The sequence below is a fragment of the Ranitomeya variabilis genome, chromosome 1 (assembly GCF_051348905.1).
Source record: "Ranitomeya variabilis isolate aRanVar5 chromosome 1, aRanVar5.hap1, whole genome shotgun sequence".
Taxonomy (NCBI): domain Eukaryota; kingdom Metazoa; phylum Chordata; class Amphibia; order Anura; family Dendrobatidae; genus Ranitomeya; species Ranitomeya variabilis.
The window spans coordinates 828089496-828111213 of NC_135232.1; the positions used below are offsets into that span (position 1 = coordinate 828089496).

The 21718-nt window shown below is 43.3% G+C and overlaps 1 protein-coding gene across 1 annotated transcript in view; it reads right to left on the reverse strand.

Moving 5' to 3' along the window:
- DNAH6 (dynein axonemal heavy chain 6) overlaps positions 1-21718 on the reverse strand; it is a 717942-nt gene that overhangs the window by 198036 nt on the left and 498188 nt on the right. The window contains exons 63-65 of the mRNA XM_077275462.1: positions 14996-15138; positions 1454-1644; positions 769-929 (exon numbers count right to left, since the gene is read on the reverse strand). Of these exons, the coding sequence (XP_077131577.1) occupies positions 769-929; positions 1454-1644; positions 14996-15138 (495 nt within the window). The remainder of the gene's footprint in view (positions 1-768; positions 930-1453; positions 1645-14995; positions 15139-21718) is intronic.

The following is a 21718-nucleotide window of genomic DNA, read 5'->3' on the forward strand; positions in this document are numbered from 1 at the left end:
ATTCCATAGAATGGCCGCCTATGGGCGACGGATCCGTCGCGACCGTCATTTCCGCGGATCCGTCACCCCAATCCGCTTTTTCAATTGCGCATGCTCCAAAAAGTAGATACTTTTCCCAGACAACCCCCAAGTAACGGATCCGTCAAAAAAACAGATCCGTTGGAACCGTTTTCTCAACAATTGTGACGGATCCGTCGATCCATCACTATGTCGGAAGTGACTGACGCCAAACAACTGAAGTGTGAAAGAAGCCTAACCAGGCTGTTGTCTTTGATGTCATGAAATATAAATGTTTCCATTTGCCTCCTGATGAACTCATACCATGGGAGGGAAATGTGTCGAGGCTGTTGTGACAACTTCAATGAATGACAGATAAGCATTTTATTTTCCAAGTTTTGAATTTGTGATATGGTGTTTTCTTTGGAAATAGTGCAATAGGTGATGAATTATCACTGTGAGTTTACGTGATCACCTCTACAGAAGTGTGCGGCAAAAGGGGAGTTGTAATGTGGCAATTGACACTATCACACTAGGATAATTTCACAACTTTTCTTTCTTGGTGTTGCAATTTCAATGTTGAGGAGTGTAAATTGAAAAAGTGGTAAATTAAATATTGCATAAAGTAAAAATGCCATCTCCTGATAGGAGTCCCTCTGTTTCTGCGTAAATAATAAAAATGTCTCCAAATATTGGCAATTTTAGTCAACCAGTCACATCTACTACTTCTTTAATTGCAATGAAACTTGTGATGACTTCAATATAACATACTTGGTTCTGTAAAGGTTTTTATAAGTTCTTCCATGGGCAACATCCATGACACAGCTAGGTGGCAATTTTGTAGAAACACCCAGTTTCCACTCTTCATAGCATCTTTTATCATTCTTTCTGCAATTGGTCCCTGTCCTTGTCCAAGAGAAATCGACTGCACCCTAGAAACAATTAAAAAACCACAAATCATTGACACTGGTATGTTTTAGAGTACTCTATTCAACCCATAGGAATAGTATTAGGACATTAACATTAGCTGTGTATTATACACCTAAAATATGGCATGCTAATGTAAAATACAATTGTGTGAAAAAAACACAGACTCTTCCTATTTCTAAAGAGTCACAGGCACTTTTAGGGAAAAGGTCACCTAGTGCATACCATTGAACTCGCTCACTCAAGGAGTTGTCCAGGTTTGTTGCGAAAGTCTACAGTCACTCTATGTGAGACAGTCATGTGGCTGCAAGTATGCGATCTGCATATTCCCAGCCACAGTCCGACTAGACGTGCGCAGTCTCGTTCAATACAAGTAAACTGATCCAGACTGCACACATCTAGTGCTAGTGACTGTAGACTTTTGTGACAAACTTGGACAACTCGGACAACAGGCTCCTTATAAATAATTTATAGGTATTACTAGCATTTAGTAAGCAGTCATGCAACATTAGGACATTATGTGGTTTACCGTTCCAAGTATCCCTTTTCTTTTGCAAATCTTTGAAATGCCCCCATTGGATCTGATCCAGTGCTTAATATAAAGATTAATGGAGTAGATGGCGACATGTCCTGGTAAAGGGTAGCAAGATCCACAGGAGGATTCTCGATGAATTTCTTCCCCAAATTATTAATCACAAACTCTGTGATAGCAAAGACGACCTAAAATGTAGATTTAATTAAACAAAATTAAAGAAAACCCATAGCAATTTAATGGAGTACTTAGCAATGATACATAGAAAATCAATATACTCAATGCTGATATATGATATGGAGATCAGTAAATATATTGCCATAGAAAATGTTGTTCGTTCAAGTTACATGGATTGTTCCAACTGAGCAAGTTATTAGCTATTCGCAGGAAAAGTCACAATCAGCTCATCGCTATGGGTCCTAATTTCTGGGACTCAAAACAATTCCAAAACAGGACTCATAAAGGGAATCTTTTCCCACGTTTATACTACCCCATCTGACAGCAGCATGATGTAGTGGCAGAGACCCCAATTTCAGCAATATAACACTTACTGTGCTGCATGTTGCATTTTTTATAAATGTACTTGTTTATCTGCTGTAGATCTATCAGTTCTCTGAAAGCTGAGGTCTGTATAACTCGCCTACATCACTGACAGCTTTCTGAGTACACTGAAGAAGCAGAAAGCTGCCATCAGTGATGGGCCAGGGTTATGCAGAACTTATGAATTTGGAAGACTATATGGCAGCATGTTTAATAGTCCTCTGGTGATAATCTCCTGCAGATAAAACAGTGATTTTATCAAAATTACAGCAAGCAGCCCACTAAGTGACACATTACTGGAATCAGGGTCTCTATCTGTACATTATACTGCTCTCAGATTAGGTGGCAAAAACCTGGTGACAGATTCCCACTAAGTACCTTGTTTCCATTGAGCAAAATTCACACTGGAACTCTGCTGCTCTGTTCATTGTCTATGGCTCTACTGGAGATAGCCAAGTGTCCTATGTCATTCAAAGAGGGCACTTCAGAAGCTCATTCACAGGGCTGATGTGGGTTGCAACATTTGAACCCCCAGTGATCAGCAAGTTATCAAATGTGGTGATAGTTTGGACACCCATTTAAAAACTGTAAACACATTGCAGATTTATCTTCTGGAAATTGGAGTTTTTGCACCATACTTGTTCTCTCTCTTGGAGTATCCGAGACGCTCCAAGAAATAGATGAAACCTCCTGTAATCAAAAGAATTGGCAAATATCCTGAGCCCCTTGAAACCTCCCGAAAACTCAGAGCTTTTGAAAGACTTGTGTATAACGCTGAAGGCTGTATTATTACACAGAACATCGAAATCCAACTGCACAATTCTGGTGGTAGGGAAAGAAGGGGACAATATTACTTGTTAATTTTTTTAACGTCTCACTTTGCACTCCCTAACCATATTACTCCTTGAAGTCTGGCTATCAACGTTTATAAGTATGCATACAGTAAGGGAAAGTACAGAGTAATCTGCAGAGAACTAATGCCCCAATAGTATAATGTTAGCACAACTAAGGTGTTACAGTTGTGTCTAGCAGTACAAAATTCACTGGCTCTAACTGGGTGCAACAAAAGTTTGTATGCAGCTCTGAATTGGAATGGTAATAAACAGATGTTATAGCTCAATATCAGTATAAACAGGGTGTAAGATAGAGCCTGTGCTGTTGAATGAAGGACAGGGGAAGATGCACGTTTTCCCTTTTTCCCAATAGGAGAAATAAGTTGGCTTGAACGTAGCTATCCTTTTCCAATGGTTTTGAACCAAAAGTCCTAGGGGCATTCACCAATTCTATTTGCTAAAACCCACCATACATATTATAGCAAAATCAGTTGAATGCACGTATTTTGGCAAAATCAACAATTACATGCAGGTTATTAAGAAAATTAAGCGTTTTCTTGCTTTTTTTTCAGTGCTGGCATGGTGCTTCAAATCCGAGTTCACTACCCCCACTCTCATACTTACCCGCCGATGTCTTCGCCTTCTATCATCGCCACTCCCGTCCATCTCCAGCAGTTTGTGCTCTGACTTGTTCTCGCTCTCATAGAATTGTATTGAGAGCTTGTTACAGTTACCTCTGACTTCCGACCAGTCAGAAGCTAAGGTCACAACGTGTTCAAAGGGTTCGAAGCGGCACTGATAAAAGGTAAAGATGCCAGTGGGAAAGCATGAGAGTAGGGAAAGGGATCTTAGATATGAAGCACAACTCCGGCACTGAAAGAAAACAAAAACGCTGGAGTGTTGATTTAAAAGAAATATATATTCTCGGTTTAATAAATTACATATCTGAGAGCAATATGTCACAATTCCTCCCCTTAGTGTGTCTAGGATGCAGTGATTGATGGCTCAGCCATCCAATCTGGTACAGAACCTGTCAGTACTTTAATTGGCAGCTCAGTATTCAATCCGATGCAGAGGTGTGCTGAGCTGTCAGTGCTTTAATTGACAGCTCAGCCGTCCAATCTGAGAATGGGAGACGCTGAATGGGAGGTGCTGGCTGTCTCCAGGTGTTTGCTGGCTACTATGCTGGGCTGTTAGTCCCAAACATCTGCCAGATGTAGCTCAAGCTAAGTGTGGTTGGTTTTATCTGTGCCTAGTGCTTTGCTTGATGATCTTTCTTTGCCTGACCTTGAACTTCATTCTGACCATCTGCCTGTTTAACATCATTGTTCTGATCCGCTATCTTCCTGCTATTTTGACCTTGGTGCGTTACTTGACTACACCTATGCCTCTTCCCTCTGCTTATGACGGACCCTCCTGGCTTTTGACCTCAGACTCCTTGACTATCCCGACTCACAGCTTGTCAATGAGCAGTGACCTAGTGTCACATAATGTCAGGCCTATACGTTTTTCTTTTTTTCCAGTATGAATCCTATTCATACACTTAGTGACCCTGTGGCGAATTAGATGCCAATAACTCAGGATCAGGCTAAGGAATGCCAGAGTCTGGAGTCATCACAATATCAGTTGCAGGGACAGGTAATTAATTTTATGAAGACTTGTGATGTCAGTCCCCACTGATGTACAGTTGGTCTCTAAAGAACCTGTAATGGCCCTCCCTGATAAATTTTCGGGATAGAAAGATTAGTTTAGGGTGTTCAGGGAGAGCTGTAGGTTATTTTTACTCTGTGTCCCCAGTCATCAGGGTTCCAGCAGGTGGGAATATTCATGTCCCTACTGTGAGGGAGTCCTCATATGTGAGAATTTTCTTTGTCCTTACAAGCCCCAGAGCAGACATCTGTTGACACTTTTTTGACGGTTCAGGTCTGATTGAAGATGAAACTGAATCCAGGTCGCTGAGGCTAAGATCATGAACCTGCTACAGGGGGGGGGGGGTCACACACCTTAGGACTACTGCACTGAGTTCTTGTGCAGTGCTCCAGAGTCCTGGTCGTTGCAGTGATGTCATTCTTCCACCAGGGGGAGTGATATTACGTCTGATGGCAATAAAGGAGATCTTCCTACCAGGTATCACAAACCATACACCACACTTCACACTCCAGACCACCAGGGGGAGCCTTGCTCCTATCTACTAGGGCACTCCTCACAGAAGGGTAAAACTGGTGGGCTGGATAGAAAGTTAGAGAGAAGCTGAATGGGCTTTGCCCAGGCAACACCTGTCAGGCAGACATGGGGAAAGGAGGAACATCGGAGCTGCAGACAGAGGGTCCCTAACGGGTGGGATCCTGTCAGAGGCCTAGCTAGACAGAAGGCTACGAAGCTGCGCCTGCCCCACGTGCGGCAGCATCCTAAGAACGGACACGAACAGAACTGTGTTGTAGAGGGTGAGAAACGAAGTCATAGCACAAGGAGATAATACCAGAAGGAGTTCTGCCCTGTAAAGGCTGCCTCCTTCTGAGGCGCGAAGCCAGTAGCCGGAACACCGAGGGAGTAATAGTCTCTACGCTTTACTTCAGAGACCGGTAGGACAGTCAATTCCAAGTTGGCTGCCCGACCTTAATACCTAGGAATACACAGTGGCAACTTGTGGGGGTCGGGGCGTCTCTAGGGTCCCTATAAACAAGCCTCAGGCCATCAGTCATACGGGTTTGTCCTATCCATACCATCTGGGGGACACAGAGGAAGAAACAACATCTAGAAACATCTACAACAGTTGTAAGGACCTTACTGAGAAGCTCAGCAGGGAGGTACTACAACACACAGGCGCTAGTGGAAGGCTACTGATTTCCACCTGGATAAGGGGACTCTGGATTTGCCTTCACACCGGCCAGACTCTGCCTACCCTGTGGTCTGTACCCTGGACTGTGGATGCTGAAGTCTTCAGTAAAAGGTAAAGAGACTGCAACCTTGTGTCCTCGTTATTCACTGCGCCTTACTTCATCCATCATCACCACCTACACTTCTGGGAAGCCCTGGTGATACACTTCTCCTGTGGGAAGGTATACCATCTTGCTGCCATAACATCACCCCAGCGGACCCCTAAGCAGCGTCAGTCACCCTGACCGAATACCACAGGTGGCGTCACGAACATTATATAAACTCCTTCACTGGACACCCCCGAGGGCCACGTACCGGGTCAGCCACCGTGACATCCCCCGAACCATAGGACCCGGTACCGAGTATCCCATTGCCCTAACCTAGGGGCGATCCACTTGCAGTGGTCCACTGAAGTTCCGTGGGATGATGCAGCTCTCAGGTGCCAGTTTCCCAAAGGCCTTTCCAAAACTTTTAAGGATGCTCTGGTCCTTCATGATGCCACTTGTTCTCTGGTGGAGGTCATTACCCAGGCCATATGTATGGACCACAGAATTTGTGAGAGATGTGAACAGCAGGCTGCCCGTTATGCTTCCTCAGAGCAGGTCCATTTACCGGAGGTGGAGCCATTGAATGTTAGAGTTGCCAGTCTTCGTGTTGCGGAGAAAAAATGTAGACAAGCTCTTGGACTCAGCAATTAGAAAAATGTAGACAGCACCCACTCCTGGGTGTACTTCAAGTACAAGTACAGTCCAAGTACTTGAAAAATACCTGTAATAGGTCGAAACATTGTGCTGATTATGGCAAAATAAATGTAATTCTTTTAATCTAACACCCTGGATTCGATGCTGCTTGCATTTTTCTTATTGCTGTGATATCTCCAAGTGGTTTCCTTGATGAATTTGGCTGTGCGTTCCACACAGTGAGGGCTGCCAGCCATTTCTTTGATTAAATAATATCCTGGAATCTGTACTGTGGTCTCAAGAATTTCCCAACTCGCCCTCAGGCAAGCAAACCGTCGGGAGAAAGACTCTAAAGTACCTTTTTCTTCCTCTAATAAAGGTCTTATATATATGGTGTTATCCTTCAATAACCAAGTGTTATCAACATTGGCGTTCACTGACTGTGGCTCTGCTGCTAACTTTACTGATTTAGGACTGGCTCTGAAGTTAGGATTAGGGACAGTTACCGTATTTTCTGGTGTATAAGACAACTGGGCGTATAAGACGACCCTCAACTTTTCCATATAAAATATGGAGTTTGGGATATACTCGCCGTATAAGACGGGGGTCATCTTATATGCCCAGTCATCTTATACGGCGTGTGCGGTGCGGATGGTTCCCAGGGTCTGGAGGAGAGGAGACTCTCCTTCAGGCCCTGGGATCCATATTCATGTAAAAAAAAAGAATAAAAATAAAAAATATGGGATATATTTACCCTCCAATGTAAGACCGGTGACGCGACCGCGACGTCATCGAAGGTCCTTCGCTCAATGCATCCTTAGGAACGGAAGCCGCCGCTTGCACCGCTGAGAGCTGGGGGCCATTGGAGGGTAAGTATAATCCATATTTTTTATTTTTATTCTTTTTTTTACATGAATATGGATCCCAGGGTCTAAAGGAGAGTCTCCTCTCCTTCAGACCCTGGGAACAATACAGGACCGCTCCCTGCACACGCCGTACCCGACGTATAAGACGACCCCTGACTTTTGATATGATTTTCAGGGGTTAAAAAGTCATCTTATATGCTGGAAAATACGGTAGTTTAGAAGGACTCAATCAAAAATTCGCCCTTGAAAAGACATTGTTAACCCCTTGACCAAATTCTGGGCTAACGGTGGTTTTGAAGCTCCAAGTGGGAACACTCCACTCTGAATCCATCTCTTGTTTTGTTTTGGATACTTTACCTGATGGGTTGATATTGGGTTGTCCATGGTTGCATATTCAAAATCCTGTTATTGATTGGTGTCAGAAGGAGATTGTTAAATGGAGCCTCAATAAATACAAGAAATGTTTAAAATCTGTACAAATATGCTCTGCTAGTCTACAGGGTTTGCTGGGGTACCTGAAGGACTTTGAAGATGTGTTTCTCGGAAAAAAAGGTGGAGGTACTACCACCCCATCGTCCTTATGATTGTGCTATTAACCCCATTCTGAAGTTGGGCGTAATAATACGCCCACGTCAGAATCCCTCCTTTGACGGGTGCTCTGGTGCTGAACAGCTGACATGTGCCTCTAACAGCCGCGGATGGAATCGCGATCCATCCGCAGCTGTTAATCTGTTAAATGCCGCTTCAATCTCTGACAGCGGCATTTAACTTGTGCTTACCAGAAGCGCACTGGAAATCCCACCCATCAGGGACCCTGTCACAACGCAGGTCACTGATGATTTGGCATGACAACCAGAGGTCTCCAGCAGACATCTATGGTTGTCATAGCCGTAATGCTATGAGCGCTGCCCGTAGGTCAGCGCTCATAGCAAGTGAGCATTTCTGCTACACACAGGATATCTGATCATCACCTGTGTGTAGCAGAGGCGATCAGACAACTGCAGCTTCTAGTCTTCCATGGAGACTATTGAAGCATGCAAAAAGTAAAAAGTTTTTAAAAATATTTAAAAAAAATAAAAAATAAGTAAAAGTTCAAATCACTCCTCATTCGCCCCATTCAAAAGAAAACAATAAAACAATAAAATATACACCTATTTAGTATAATTGCGTTCAGAATCGCCAGATCTATCAATATAAAAAAAGAATTAAACCAATTGCTAAATGACGTAATGAGAAAAAAATTCAACCCGCCAGAATTACATTTTTTGGGTTGATGCTACATTGCAATAAAATGTAATAATGGGCGATCAAAAGACTGCATCTACACCAAAATAGTATGAATAAGAACCTCAGCTCAACATGCAAAAAATAAGCCCTCACCCAACCAAAGATCAAGAAAAATGGAGACGCTACATGTCTCGGAAAAGGGTGTAATTTTATTTTATTTTTTTTACCAAAGTTTGGAAATTTTTTTCAACACTTAAATTAAAAAAAGAACCTAGACATGTTTGGTGTCTATAAATTCAAAATGACCTGTAAAATCATAATATCAGGTCAGTTTTAGCATTTAGTGAACATGGTAAAAAAAAAACTGGAAGTGCACTTTTTTTTATTTCACCGCACTTGGAATCTTTTTCCCGTTTTCGACTACACAATATGTTAAAACCAATCATGTCGTCAAAAAGTACAACTTGTCCCGCAAAAAAAAACAAGCCCTCACATGGCCATTTTGGCAGAAAAATTAAAAACCGTTATGGCTCTGGGAAGAAGGGAGCAAAAAACGAAAACGCAAAAATGAAAATACCTCTGGTCATGAAGAGGTAATCTTGTCCCCAATGCCAAATTACCTAAAGCTCGCATTTACAATTTGTCTGGGCCTGAACAGACCGACATGAAAGAATATGTTAAAGGAAGTTTATGGAAGCGTCATATTTGTCCTTCCTCCTCCCCTGTAGCTGCCGGATTTTTCTTTGTAAAAAAGAAAGATGGGGTCTCCATCCTTGCCTCGACTTCTGATAACTAAACAAAATCACGGTTAATAATACTTACCCACTTGCACTCATCCCCAACCTACAGGTCCTTCTCAAAAAATTAGCATATAGTGTTAAATTTCATTATTTACCATAATGTAATGATTACAATTAAACTTTCATATATTATAGATTCATTATCCACCAACTGAAATTTGTCAGGTCTTTTATTGTTTTAATACTGATGATTTTGGCCTACAACTCCTGATAACCCAAAAAACCTGTCTCAATAAATTAGCATATTTCACCCGTCCAATCAAATAAAAGTGTTTTTTAATAACAAACAAAAAAACCATCAAATAATAATGTTCAGTTATGCACTCAATACTTGGTCGGGAATCCTTTGGCAGAAATGACTGCTTCAATGCGGCGTGGCATGGAGGCAATCAGCCTGTGACACTGCTGAGATGTTATGGAGGCCCAGGATGCTTCAATAGCGGCCTTAAGCTCATCCAGAGTGTTGGGTCTTGCGTCTCTCAACTTTCTCTTCACAATATCCCACAGATTCTCTATGTGGTTCAGGTCAGGAGAGTTGGCAGGCCAATTGAGCACAGTAATACCATGGTCAGTAAACCATTTACCAGTGGTTTTGGCACTGTGAGCAGGTGCCAGGTCGTGCTGAAAAATGAAATCTTCATCTCCATAAAGCATTTCAGCCGATGGAAGCATGAAGTGCTCCAAAATCTCCTGATAGCTAGCTGCATTGACCCTGCCCTTGATGAAACACAGTGGACCAACACCAGCAGCTGACATGGCACCCCACACCATCACTGACTGTGGGTACTTGACACTGGACTTCAGGCATTTTGGCATTTCCTTCTCCCCAGTCTTCCTCCAGACTCTGGCACCTTGATTTCCGAATGACATGCAAAATTTGCTTTCATCAGAAAAAAGTACTTGGGACCACTTAGCAACAGTCCAGTGCTGCTTCTCTGTAGCCCAGGTCAGGCGCTTCTGCCGCTGTTTCTGGTTCAAAAGTGGCTTTACCTGGGGAATGCGGCACCTGGAGCCCATTTCCTGCACACGCCTGTGCACGGTGGCTCTGGATGTTTCCACACCAGACTCAGTCCACTGCTTCCTCAGGTTCCCCAAGGTCTGGAATCGGTCCTTCTCCACAATCTTCCTCAGGGTCCGGTCACCTCTTCTCGTTGTACAGCGTTTTCTGCCACATTGTTTCCTTCCAACAGACTTACCATTGAGGTGCCTTGATACAGCACTCTGGGAACAGCCTATTCGTTGAGAAATTTCTTTCTGGGTCTTACCCTCTTGCTTGAGGGTGTCAATGATGGCCTTCTTGACATCTGTCAGGTCGCTAGTCTTACCCATGATGGGGGTTTTGAGTAATGAACCAGGCAGGGAGTTTTTAAAAGCCTCAGGTATCTTTTGCATGTGTTTAGAGTTAATTAGTTGATTCAGAAGATTAGGGTAATAGGTCGTTTAGAGAACCTTTTCTTGATATGCTAATTTATTGAGACAGGTTTTTTGGGTTATCAGGAGTTGTAGGCCAAAATCATCAGTATTAAAACAATAAAAGACCTGACAAATTTCAGTTGGTGGATAATGAATCTATAATATATGAAAGTTTAATTGTAATCATTACATTATGGTAAATAATGAAATTTAACACTATATGCTAATTTTTTGAGAAGGACCTGTATATAATCAGTTTCTGGTGGCGAGTGGTTTTTCTAAACTTGATCTTAAAGGGGCTTACAATTTGATATGTATCCAGAAGGGTGATGAGTGGACAACAGCGTTCTTAACGTCCGAGGGTCTATTTGAAAAGCTTGTTATGCCATTAGGGTTCCAATGCACCTGCTGTTTTTCAAAATGTTATGAATTATATTTTCTTTGATTACATTAGAAAATATGTTGTGATTTACCTGGATGAAGTTCTAATTTTCTTCCCTGATTAGGACTCTCAAAAGGAACAAGTCCGTGTTGTATTACAGAGATTGAGGGAGAACTCTCTGTTTGCTAAATTAGTTAAATGTGTTTTTTCTGTTCAGGAAACTTCATTCTTGGGGTTTTTCTTGCCAGCAGAAGGGTTTAAGATGGACCCTGGGAAGGTGCAGGCCATAAGTGATTGAATTTAATCTTGTGATCTAAAAGTTTTGCAACGTTTTCTCTGATTCGCCAACTATTATAAGAAATTTATCAAGGGTTTTTCTCAGATTTCTAAACCTTTTAACAACTTTACACATAAGGGAGAATTTCAAGGTTTGGTCGCTAGTTGCTATCAGGGTTTTTGAAAAATTAAAAGAGTATTTTATGTCTGCTCCCATTCTAATCCAACCAGATTTCCAAGAACCATTCATTGTGGAGGTGGATGCTTTGGCGGTTGGAGTAGGGGCAGTTTTATCACAGGGGCCCAAAACTCTGACTAACCTGCGCCCATGTGCTATTTTTTCTAAAAAAAAAAAAAATTCTCGTCTGCAGAAAAACTTATTATGTTGGGAATCATGATTTACTTGCTGTTAAATTGGCTTTTGAGGAATGGTGGTATTTTTTGGAGGACGTGGTTCGTCCACATACTGTGGTCACTGATCAGAAGAATCTAGCTAACTGAATCAGCTAAATGGCTAACTCCTAGAAAGGCCAGATGGCCCTTGTTTTTCTCTAGGTTTAATTTTTCTATCACATTCAGACTGAGGACTGAGAATGTGAAAGCTGATGTATTATCTCATAGTATTGGTTCAGTTTCTCCTCTGGTTTCTGTTGACAGTGGCCTGGGGTATGAGGTTCAGAGGGTTGTGGATTCTTGTAGAGTCTGAAATTCCCTCCATTACCTCATCCACTAAAGGGGATAAGGAACAGAGGAGAAATGTGAAGGTCGTGTGGTTAGTAAGGTCCTTCCATCTAAAAATCAGTGTGTCTGGGATGCAGTTACTGATGGCTCAGCCATTCTATCTGGTACAGGGGCATGCCAAAGCTGTCAGTACTTCAATTGACAACTCAGTGTCCAGTCCAGTGCAGGGTTGTGCTGCGCTGTTCATATTTTGATTGACAGGTTGGCTGTCCAATATCAGACTGGGAGGTGATGGCTATCTCCAGGTGTTCATTGTTCCAGGTGATTGCCTGGCTACTTAGGTGGGCTGTTACTCCCAGACCTCTGATAGGTTTAGCTTAAGCTAAGTGTGGTTGGTTTTCTCTGTGCCTAGTGTTTTGCTTGATGATAGTGCAGCACCCCAGAGTCCTGGTCGTTGCAGTACTGTGGCTCCGCCGCTAAGGGGAGCTATGGTACGTCTGATGGCACTGAAGGAGTTCATCTGACCAGGTATCACAGACACCAATATATTTCACCGTCGGGCCACCAGGGGGAGCTAAGGGTTCTATTCACTAGGCCACTCCTCACATACTGGTAAAACTGGGGGTCAGGCAGGAAGTTAGAGAGAAAGCCGACTGGATGGGAACCAGGCAACACCTTGTGGCAGAGGGTGTTGCAGGGGAAGATTCGGTAGGGTCCCTGTCAGGGGTGGGATCCTGACAGAGACTTGGCAACTTGAGCGAACGTAACGGGGCCGTGCCTGCTCAGCATAGCGGCGGTGCCCAAGGAGGGATTGGAAGCGAGATAGATTGTGCTGAGTGAGAAACGAGATCAAAGCAAGAAGGAGAATACCAGTAGGAGTCGCGCTGTAAGACCGAGGCAACATCCTACTGAGGCGCATAACCGGCGGCCGGAACGCCGAGGGAGTATTACAATATTCAGCTTCAAGCAATACTCTAAATCAACGGCAGGACAGTCAGTCAAAGGCGGGCTGTCTCATCTAAATCACCTATGCAGTCTTGGGGGGCAACTTGTGGAGAGGGGCGACTCTAGGGTCCCGGAAGAGCTCCGAGCCTACCCGTCATATGGGTGCCGTCCTAATCGTAACATCAGGGAGGGACGGAGGATTAGCAGAACATCATCTAATCGAGTTGTGAGGGAACTTAAGAAACAGACACAACAGTTGTGGGGACTTTCTGTAAGCACAGCAGGGAAGGACCGCAACACATAGCGCAAGAAGGAAGGCACAGATTTCCACCTGTTAAGAGAACTCTGGAGGTGCCATTGGACCGGCCGGACTTGCGAAGCCTGGTTATCCGGACTCCGGACTGAGGACCCAGAGATCTTCAGTAAAGAGGTAAAGAGACTGCAACCTGGTGTCCTCGTTATTTACTGCACCGCACCACCACATCCACATTCATCATCTCATTTACTGTACGCCCCTCAGCAGGGTCACGGACCAGGCCTAGCCACCGTGACAACCCCAGAGCAGAGACTCAGAGGCCCGGTACCGGGTACCCCCTCGGCCCTGCGGCAGTGGGGGCGCTACAATATTTTGTTGCTTTGGACCTGGTTCTGAACATCAGTCTGTTTAACCCCTTTGTTCTGATACACTATCTTCCTTGTATTTTTACATCAGACCACAACCTGACTACGCCTTTGACTCTTCCCTCTGTTTATGACGTACCCTCCTGGCATTTTACCTCGGACTTCTTGACTATCCCAACTCATGGCTTGTCAGTGAATAGTGACTTAGCATCACACAATATGTGCAAAGTTAACAGATTATGGCCCAGATTCGTGCCAATCTTGAATAGAAGGTGTACTGGAGTCAGATGCCCATGATTTATTATGAGGTGCATGCCTCCTTATTAATCAGAAGAGTTGGACAAGTGGTGTGTGCCTCTTTATGCGCCTTGTCACAATTCCTACTCCAGTCCCTGCTGGAGTAAGGTTTGTGGTGCAGTGAATGCCATCCCCATGTCCCACCTCAGCTCCATCCACTTTGTCAGAGTTGGGTGACAATGGCATGAGCATGCCAAAAGTAGCAACGAGTTGTGTCAAAATGTAGCAACTATTCATCAAAGCTTTTTTTGCCAGAATACTGGGTAAAAGCTTTGATAAAATCGGGCCTTTTTTTTTTTTTTTTTAACACAAACTTGTTAAAATATAAAGTTGTTGAAGCTGTTAGAATTTACTTCAGTTGGAATCCATATTTCTATCTCTACATAAAAACTGATTGTAGAAAAGCACAATTGCAATTAAGAAAATGAAATAGTTCACTATTGTATAAATATTAAACATTGTTTGTACAACTTAAGCTTTCTAGTCTGGATATGAAATATGCTAAAATGTTCCTTCATTTGTTTGCTTCTGTAAAAAAAATGTTTCCAATTCTTTAATCCTGAGCCTGGCAATTAACTGGTAATTAAAGTAAGGATTGTTGTTACACAAACAAATGGCTTGAAGTGCAGAAGTAGAATTTATTTCATTACAGCAGTGCAAACAACGTGCTTATTTCAGTTGAGAAAGCAGATTAGTTTCTTAACCAATAAAGTATAATGGATGGCAGCAAGGACTCAGCATAACCATAAAGAAGAACAATGCATCAACCTATGAAAGTCACATATCATGCACATAGCTGTATTGCTGCTAAGCGAAGGCTCCAAAGCCAAAATACAGTGGCCAATTATATCTACAGAGTCATAACATAGCACAGCAAACATCTGATTGCATATGGTGGCATATAGAGTTTTTTTCTGTTTATACAGAGTTTAAAAATGTCACAATTCTGGCAATAACTGAGATCAGTCTATGCGCTATAGGGTCACATATACTACTGACCATTATTAGGCTTTCCCACTGACTGCCACAATCATTACAGAAAAACTTTTTTTCCTTTAGGTCTGATTTTCTCATTTTAGTCTACAATCAATACACACTTACCTTCTCTTCCATTACACTTTTAACAAGAATTAACTTCAGAAATAAATTGAGCTTCTCATCCCATGTCTCTCGCGTTTCATTAGTAGATGCTTGTAATTTATAGCCATTCCAAGTACTGGGGTTAATCTGAACTTCAAGTGTCCCTGTGAAATCAAGAGCAAAAAATAAAAATAAAAACTATTTATTAATAGACCACAACATCAACGGAGCCAGAAAGAGAACAGTTAGACAAGCCAATAATCTGAAATGGGCATTTGTTAGAATGTTTGTTCGACGGTTGTTGCTTTGTTTAAATACGCCACCATTCATCCCAAACAATGAGCAGAACATTCTTTCCGCAGGTGATAGGATTGTTAAGGTCGACACTAAGGTCGGCACACATCGCCCTGTGTAACCAGGTGATGTGCTACTAATAATATGTACAGTCATGGCCAGGGGCGGATTATCAGAGGGTCAATATGGGCGGTAGCCCAGGGCCCAGTGGCTTGGGGGGGCCCTGGGCCACCGCAGATTGACCCTCTGATAATCCGCCGGAGTGTGACTGAATGCCCGGCCCGCCGGCATTTCTGTGCCCCGACCCCCGGACCCGGTGGGCAGAGAGAGGGGGTCCGCATCGGGCCCCTTCTCATCTGCTCACCGGGCCCCTTCCGGCGCTGCGGCGCTTTCCTATTGAGGTGCGGGCGCTCGCCCGCACCTCAATAGTTAACAACAGCCGCCAGCCAGCCAATTGGAGGCTGGCAGCTGAAGTCGGCCACAGCGCACAAGTCGCCGGCGTCTGACGACATTGTTAGTCGCCGGCGAGTGTGCGCGGCTGGAGGGAGCTCGCCGCATGGAGCTCTGGTAAGGTGAGGAGACTGTTTGTTTGTTTTTTTTCGTTTTTTTTTTTATAAGCTAATGGTGGACTGTGGACACATTGGGGGCAATGCTGGAGACACTGGGGCAGATTGCTGGAGACACTGGGGCAGATTGCTGGAGACACTGGGGCAGATTGCTGGAGACACTGGGGCAATGCTGGAGGACACACTGGGACAGATTGCTGTAGACACTGGGGCAGATTGCTGTAGACACTGGGGCAATGCTGGAGACACTGGGGCAGATTGCTGTAGACACTGGGGCAATGCTGGAGACACTGGGGCAGATTGCTGGACACACTGGGGGCAATGCTGGAGACACTGGGGCAGATTGCTGGAGACACTGGGGCAGATTGCTGGAGACACTGGGGCAGATTGCTGGAGACACTGGGGCAGATTGCTGGAGACACTGGGGCAGATTGCTGGAGACACTGGGGCAATGCTGGAGGACACACTGGGACAGATTGCTGTAGACACTGGGGCAGATTGCTGTAGACACTGGGGCAATGCTGGAGACACTGGGGCAGATTGCTGTAGACACTGGGGCAATGCTGGAGACACTGGGGCAGATTGCTGGACACACTGGGGGCAATGCTGGAGACACTGGGGCAGATTGCTGGAGACACTGGGGCAGATTGCTGGAGACACTGGGGCAGATTGCTGGAGACACTGGGGCAGATTGCTGTAGACACTGGGGCAATGCTGTAGACACTGGGGCAGATTGCTGTAGACACTGGGGCAGATTGCTGTAGACACTGGGGCAATGCTGTAGACACTGGGGCAGATTGCTGTAGACACTGGGGCAGATTGCTGTAGACACTGGGGCAGATTGCTGTAGACACTGGGGCAGATTGCTGGAGACACTGGGGCAATGCTAGAGACACTGGGGCAGATTGCTGGACATACTGGGGCAGATTGCTGGACACACTGGGGGTAATATGCTGGAGACAATGGGGCAGATTGCTGGACACACTGGGGGCAATGCTGGACAATTGGACATACTGGGGCAGATTGCAGGACACACTGGTGGTAATATGCTGGACTGGACACACTGGGGCAATATGCTGGACATACTGGGGCAGATTGTTGAACACACTGTCTGGGGGCAATATGCTGGAGTCAGACACTGGGGCAGATTGTTGGAGACACTGTCTGGGGCAATGCTGGACACACTGGGGCAGATTGCTGGACTGGTTACTGGGGCAATATGCTGGACATACTGGGGCAGATTGCTGGACACACTGGGGGTAATATGCTGGACACACTGCAGCAGATTGCTGGACACACTGGGGGCAGGACTGGAGGCATGGGCAGAATGTAGAGACGGGGCAGAATGAAAGACATGGGGCAGGATTGGATCATGGGACAGGAGAATACGATGGAGACAGATGGGGCTGGATGGGGAGATCATATGGTGTAGAATGGATACTCATGAGTGCAGGATGGGAGAACATATGGCAGGAGCCAGGAATGAGACACACGGGGCCAGGGTGGGGAATATTATTACCATAGGGGCTAATTAAGGGATATTATTACTGCAGTGATGTATTTATTTTATTTTTTGAGTATACTGTTTTAAATGGGGGGGGGGGTCCTGTTACTGTGCAGAGTGACTCTATATCGCCTTTTTTTCTCCATGTGTAATGTAGAAGTTGTGAAAAATTAAGTAATGTGTTCTGCAAGCAGAGCTCGAGATGACTGTGTTATTTCCTGCAGAAACGAGTCCTGGCTGGAAGAAATGATGGCGGTCTGTGCTGGATGAAAGATGAAGGACTTCACCTAGAGACGTCATTGGTGAGTCAGTGTTACCTATACATTGACACTATACACTATACTATATACAGAGCTCCTGTGTATAATGTCACCAGTGATCTCTGTATTACCTCTACACAGACACTGCATACTAAGTATAGATCTCCTGTGAATACTGGCACTTATGGTGATAGTATTTTGTTGTTTTTTTTATTATTATTACTGATCAGTATTGTAGTATTCAGTCACTATGTGGTGGTAATATGTGGTCTGGAAATGGTGTTGTGGTATTTGTCCCTTGAATGTGCTATTTGGTCACCAAGTGGTGGTAATATGTGGTCTTGACATGGTGCAGTGGTATTTGTTCCTTGTATGTGATATTATTCGATCACTGTGTTTGTAATTTGTGGTCTGGTCATGGCGCGGTGGTATTTGTTCCTTGTATGTGATATTATTGGTCAAAATATACCTAAATTATATTGCAGATTTTAACAAATATTTAATAGGTTACAGTAGAGTAGGGCCCGGCCATTTTTCTGGAATAATCTGGTTCGGGTATAATATGACCCCCCCCCCCGTCACATGACCCCCCCCCCCGTCACATGACCCCCCCGTCACATGACCCCCCCCCCGTCACATGACCCCCCCGTCACATGACCCCCCTGTCACATGACCCCCCCGTCACATGACCCCCCGTCACATGACCGGGGGGGCCCACAGTGTCTGAACAGCCCGGGGCCCTGGCTACCCTTAATCCACCCCTGGTCATGGCTGAAAGTGCTGGGACCCTTGAAAATGTTCCAGAAAATGAAACATCTCTACCAGAAAATTATTGCAATTACACATGTTTTGTTATACACACGTTTATTTCCTTAGTGTGTATTGGAACAATTTTGCTCTGCAAATTTTTGTGTTTTATGTGAAATTATGTCCAATTTGCCTTGTTTTCTCAGTTTTTTTGTGTTGGTCCAATACACACAAAAGAAATAAACATGTGTATATAGAAACATGTGTAATTTCAATAATTTTCTGGGAATAATACTTCATTTTTTGGAACAAATTCAAGGATGCCATCACTTTCGGCCATGACTGTATCAACTGGTCATTACACGACTCCTGATCGGCTTGTATATACAGTAGCTGATTGACGATTATTGAATGGCCGCGGTTGCCAAGAGTAAATTCAGCTTAACCCATGATACCCATGACTTTAATATCAGCTTTGTTTTGTCTCACTTAAGATAAGTTAAATTAGAAAACAGTATATAGGAGAACCACGATTCATCAGTGTTTATGCAAGAAAACTGGAGTAAAACACTTTGAACAGTTTTGAGCAGCTTTACTACCACAATGGGCAAAGCTTGGACGGGACAAGTATGACTACACCAGCCTGTCAAATTCAAGAAAGTGGCTGGGTTTCTTATGCCAGAAATGTTACTCCAGTCCAGCCTGTCTTAATTTTGATTAATTGGCTGTCAAAAGGTGTTTTATATGAAAACTGTTAATGTAAAAGGTTCAAAAGTTGCTTGAATCGGCAATGTTTTCTCAATTTAAAGGGGTTGAACTGGAGTGTTGTGCTGCTGGCATCATTAGCAGCATGTATCAGACTTTGAAACGGTAGGGCGTTTCAGACAAAAACATGTCTTAACCCCTTCATGACCGTGTGATATTCTGTGTTTTCATTTTCATTTTTTCCTCCCCTTCTTCCAAGAGCCATAATTCTTTATTTTTCCATCCCTATAGATGGCTTGATATTTGCAGGAGGAGCTGTACTTTTGAATAACACCATTCATTTTATCATGTGATGCACTGGAAAGAAGGAAAAAAATTCCAAGTTTGTTGAAATTGCAAAAGAAGTGCAATTCCACAATTTTTGTTGTTTTATTTACCTTGTTCACTATACTGTAGAATATGATTCTCCAGGTTAGTACGATTATGCAGATGCCAAATATGGAAATATTTTTTTTATTTAAGTGGTGAAAAAAAAATTCTGAATTTTGTAAAAAAAATTTGCATGTGTCGCCATTTTCCGAATCCCGTAACATTTTCATTTTTTAGGATATGGGGCTGCGTGATGGCTTATTTTTTGCGCCCCAGGATAGCGTTTTTATTGATACCATTTTGGGTTAGATACGATGTTACAGTGGCCTAAAAAACATAATTCTGACGTTTTTTGTTTTTTTCTCGTTATGCAGTTTATTGACCGGGTTAAAAGCTGACATGCTTATACATTACTAAGTACCACAAAATCATGTCCTCAACAGTCAATACATCTGTTAAAATAAGGATATAGTGTCCAACGCCTTTAAGACCTAAAATGTTGACAACTCAATGCTCTATTACATGCAAATTAAAGTAGTCTGCCTGAATCCTCCATCTTTGAACACAACACAATGACATTTTTCTACATTGTTTTTGATAAAAAAATTTTTTGCTTCCCACAGGAAGACAGAAATAGTTATGAAAATCTCTTGTAATTACTTAGTTCTGTGGAAGATATATAGATTTCAGCATATCACTAGCATTAAGAAAATACTAAATCAAAATACCTTCACTCTCAAGACAATTGCGTTCCTTGACTACCTCCAACCCTTTGTTTCCATTTTCAGGAGTACAAAATCCAATTAAACTGATTGGAAGTGAAATAGCTGTATTTTCCCTCCAGAGATATACAAGTATAATAAATACAATGGGGGTGCGCACGTCTACTAACAGTGGAGGCCATGAAAGCAACATGTGTGGTGTCACTAATAGAAACTGTAAATGTGTGATATTTTACTAAATAAAATGCTCTTTTCTACACAGATTTAGGCCCCATTCACATGTCCGGTTTTGTGTCCGTACGCAGTCCATTTTTTAACACAAACCAATTGTGTTCAATAGTGGTGCACACATGTCAGGTTTTTCACGTGGACCGTGTGAAAATCCCACAGACATATCCTTTTTTTTTGCGCAGCAGATATAAAATGTTCGCGGCATACGGATGACACACAGATAATATCCATGTGTCAACTGTTTGACAAGTAAAGGCGCCAGGGAAAAAGTGGTACAATTCATGCTGATCCCAGGCACCATCCCTCATCATTGTCGCCTGGTGTCCCTGAGATTAGTGCAACCAGACAACAATGATGGGAGTTGTATTCAGCATCTGCTGTGCACATCATGTGTAAAATTAAGAAATAAATTTAACCACTTTCCGACGTTGGGCGTAATAGTACGCCCACGTCGGAATCCCTCCCTTTGATGTGGGCTCCGACGCTATTTTGAACAGCTGACATGTGCCTCTATCAGCTGCGGGTGGAATCGCAATCCACCCACGGCTGCTAACTAGTTGAATGCCGCTGTCAATCTCCAACAACAGGATTTAACTTGCACTTTCCGGAAGCGTGGCAGAAATCCTGCCCATTGGTGACCCTGTCACATGATCGCGGGTCACCAGTGGGTTAGCATGACAACCAGAGGTCTCCAGCAGACGTCTATGGTTGTCACTGCTGGATTGCAAGTGAGCATTTCTGCTACATACAGGCAATCTGATCATCTTCTGTATGTAGCAGAGCCGATGATGAATATGGAGACTATTGAAGCATGCCAAAAGTAAAAAAAAATGTTTTTAAAAATATTTAAAAAATTTAAAAAATAAAAGTTCAAATCACCCCCCTTTTGCCCCATTCAAAATATACACATATTTGGTATCGCCGCATTCAGAATCACCTGATATATCAAAATAAAAAATGAATTAACGCAATTGCTAAACAGCATAATGAGAAAAAAATTCAAAACCTCAGAATTACGTTTTTTTTGGTTGCTGATACATTGCAATAAAATGCAATAATGGGCGATCAAAAGATCGTATCTACACCAAAATGGAATAAATAAAAATGTCAGCTGGGCGCGCAAAAAATAAGTCCTCACCGAGCCCAAGATCACAAAAAATGGACAAGCTACAGGTCTCGGAAAATGGTGCCATTTTTTTTTTTTTCCAATGTTTGGATTTTTTTCACAACTTACATAAAAAAGAACCTAGACATCTTTGGTGTCTATAAACTTGTAATAACCTGGGGAATCATAATGGCAGGTCAGTTATAGTATTTAGTGAACATGGTAAAAAAAACAAAACAAG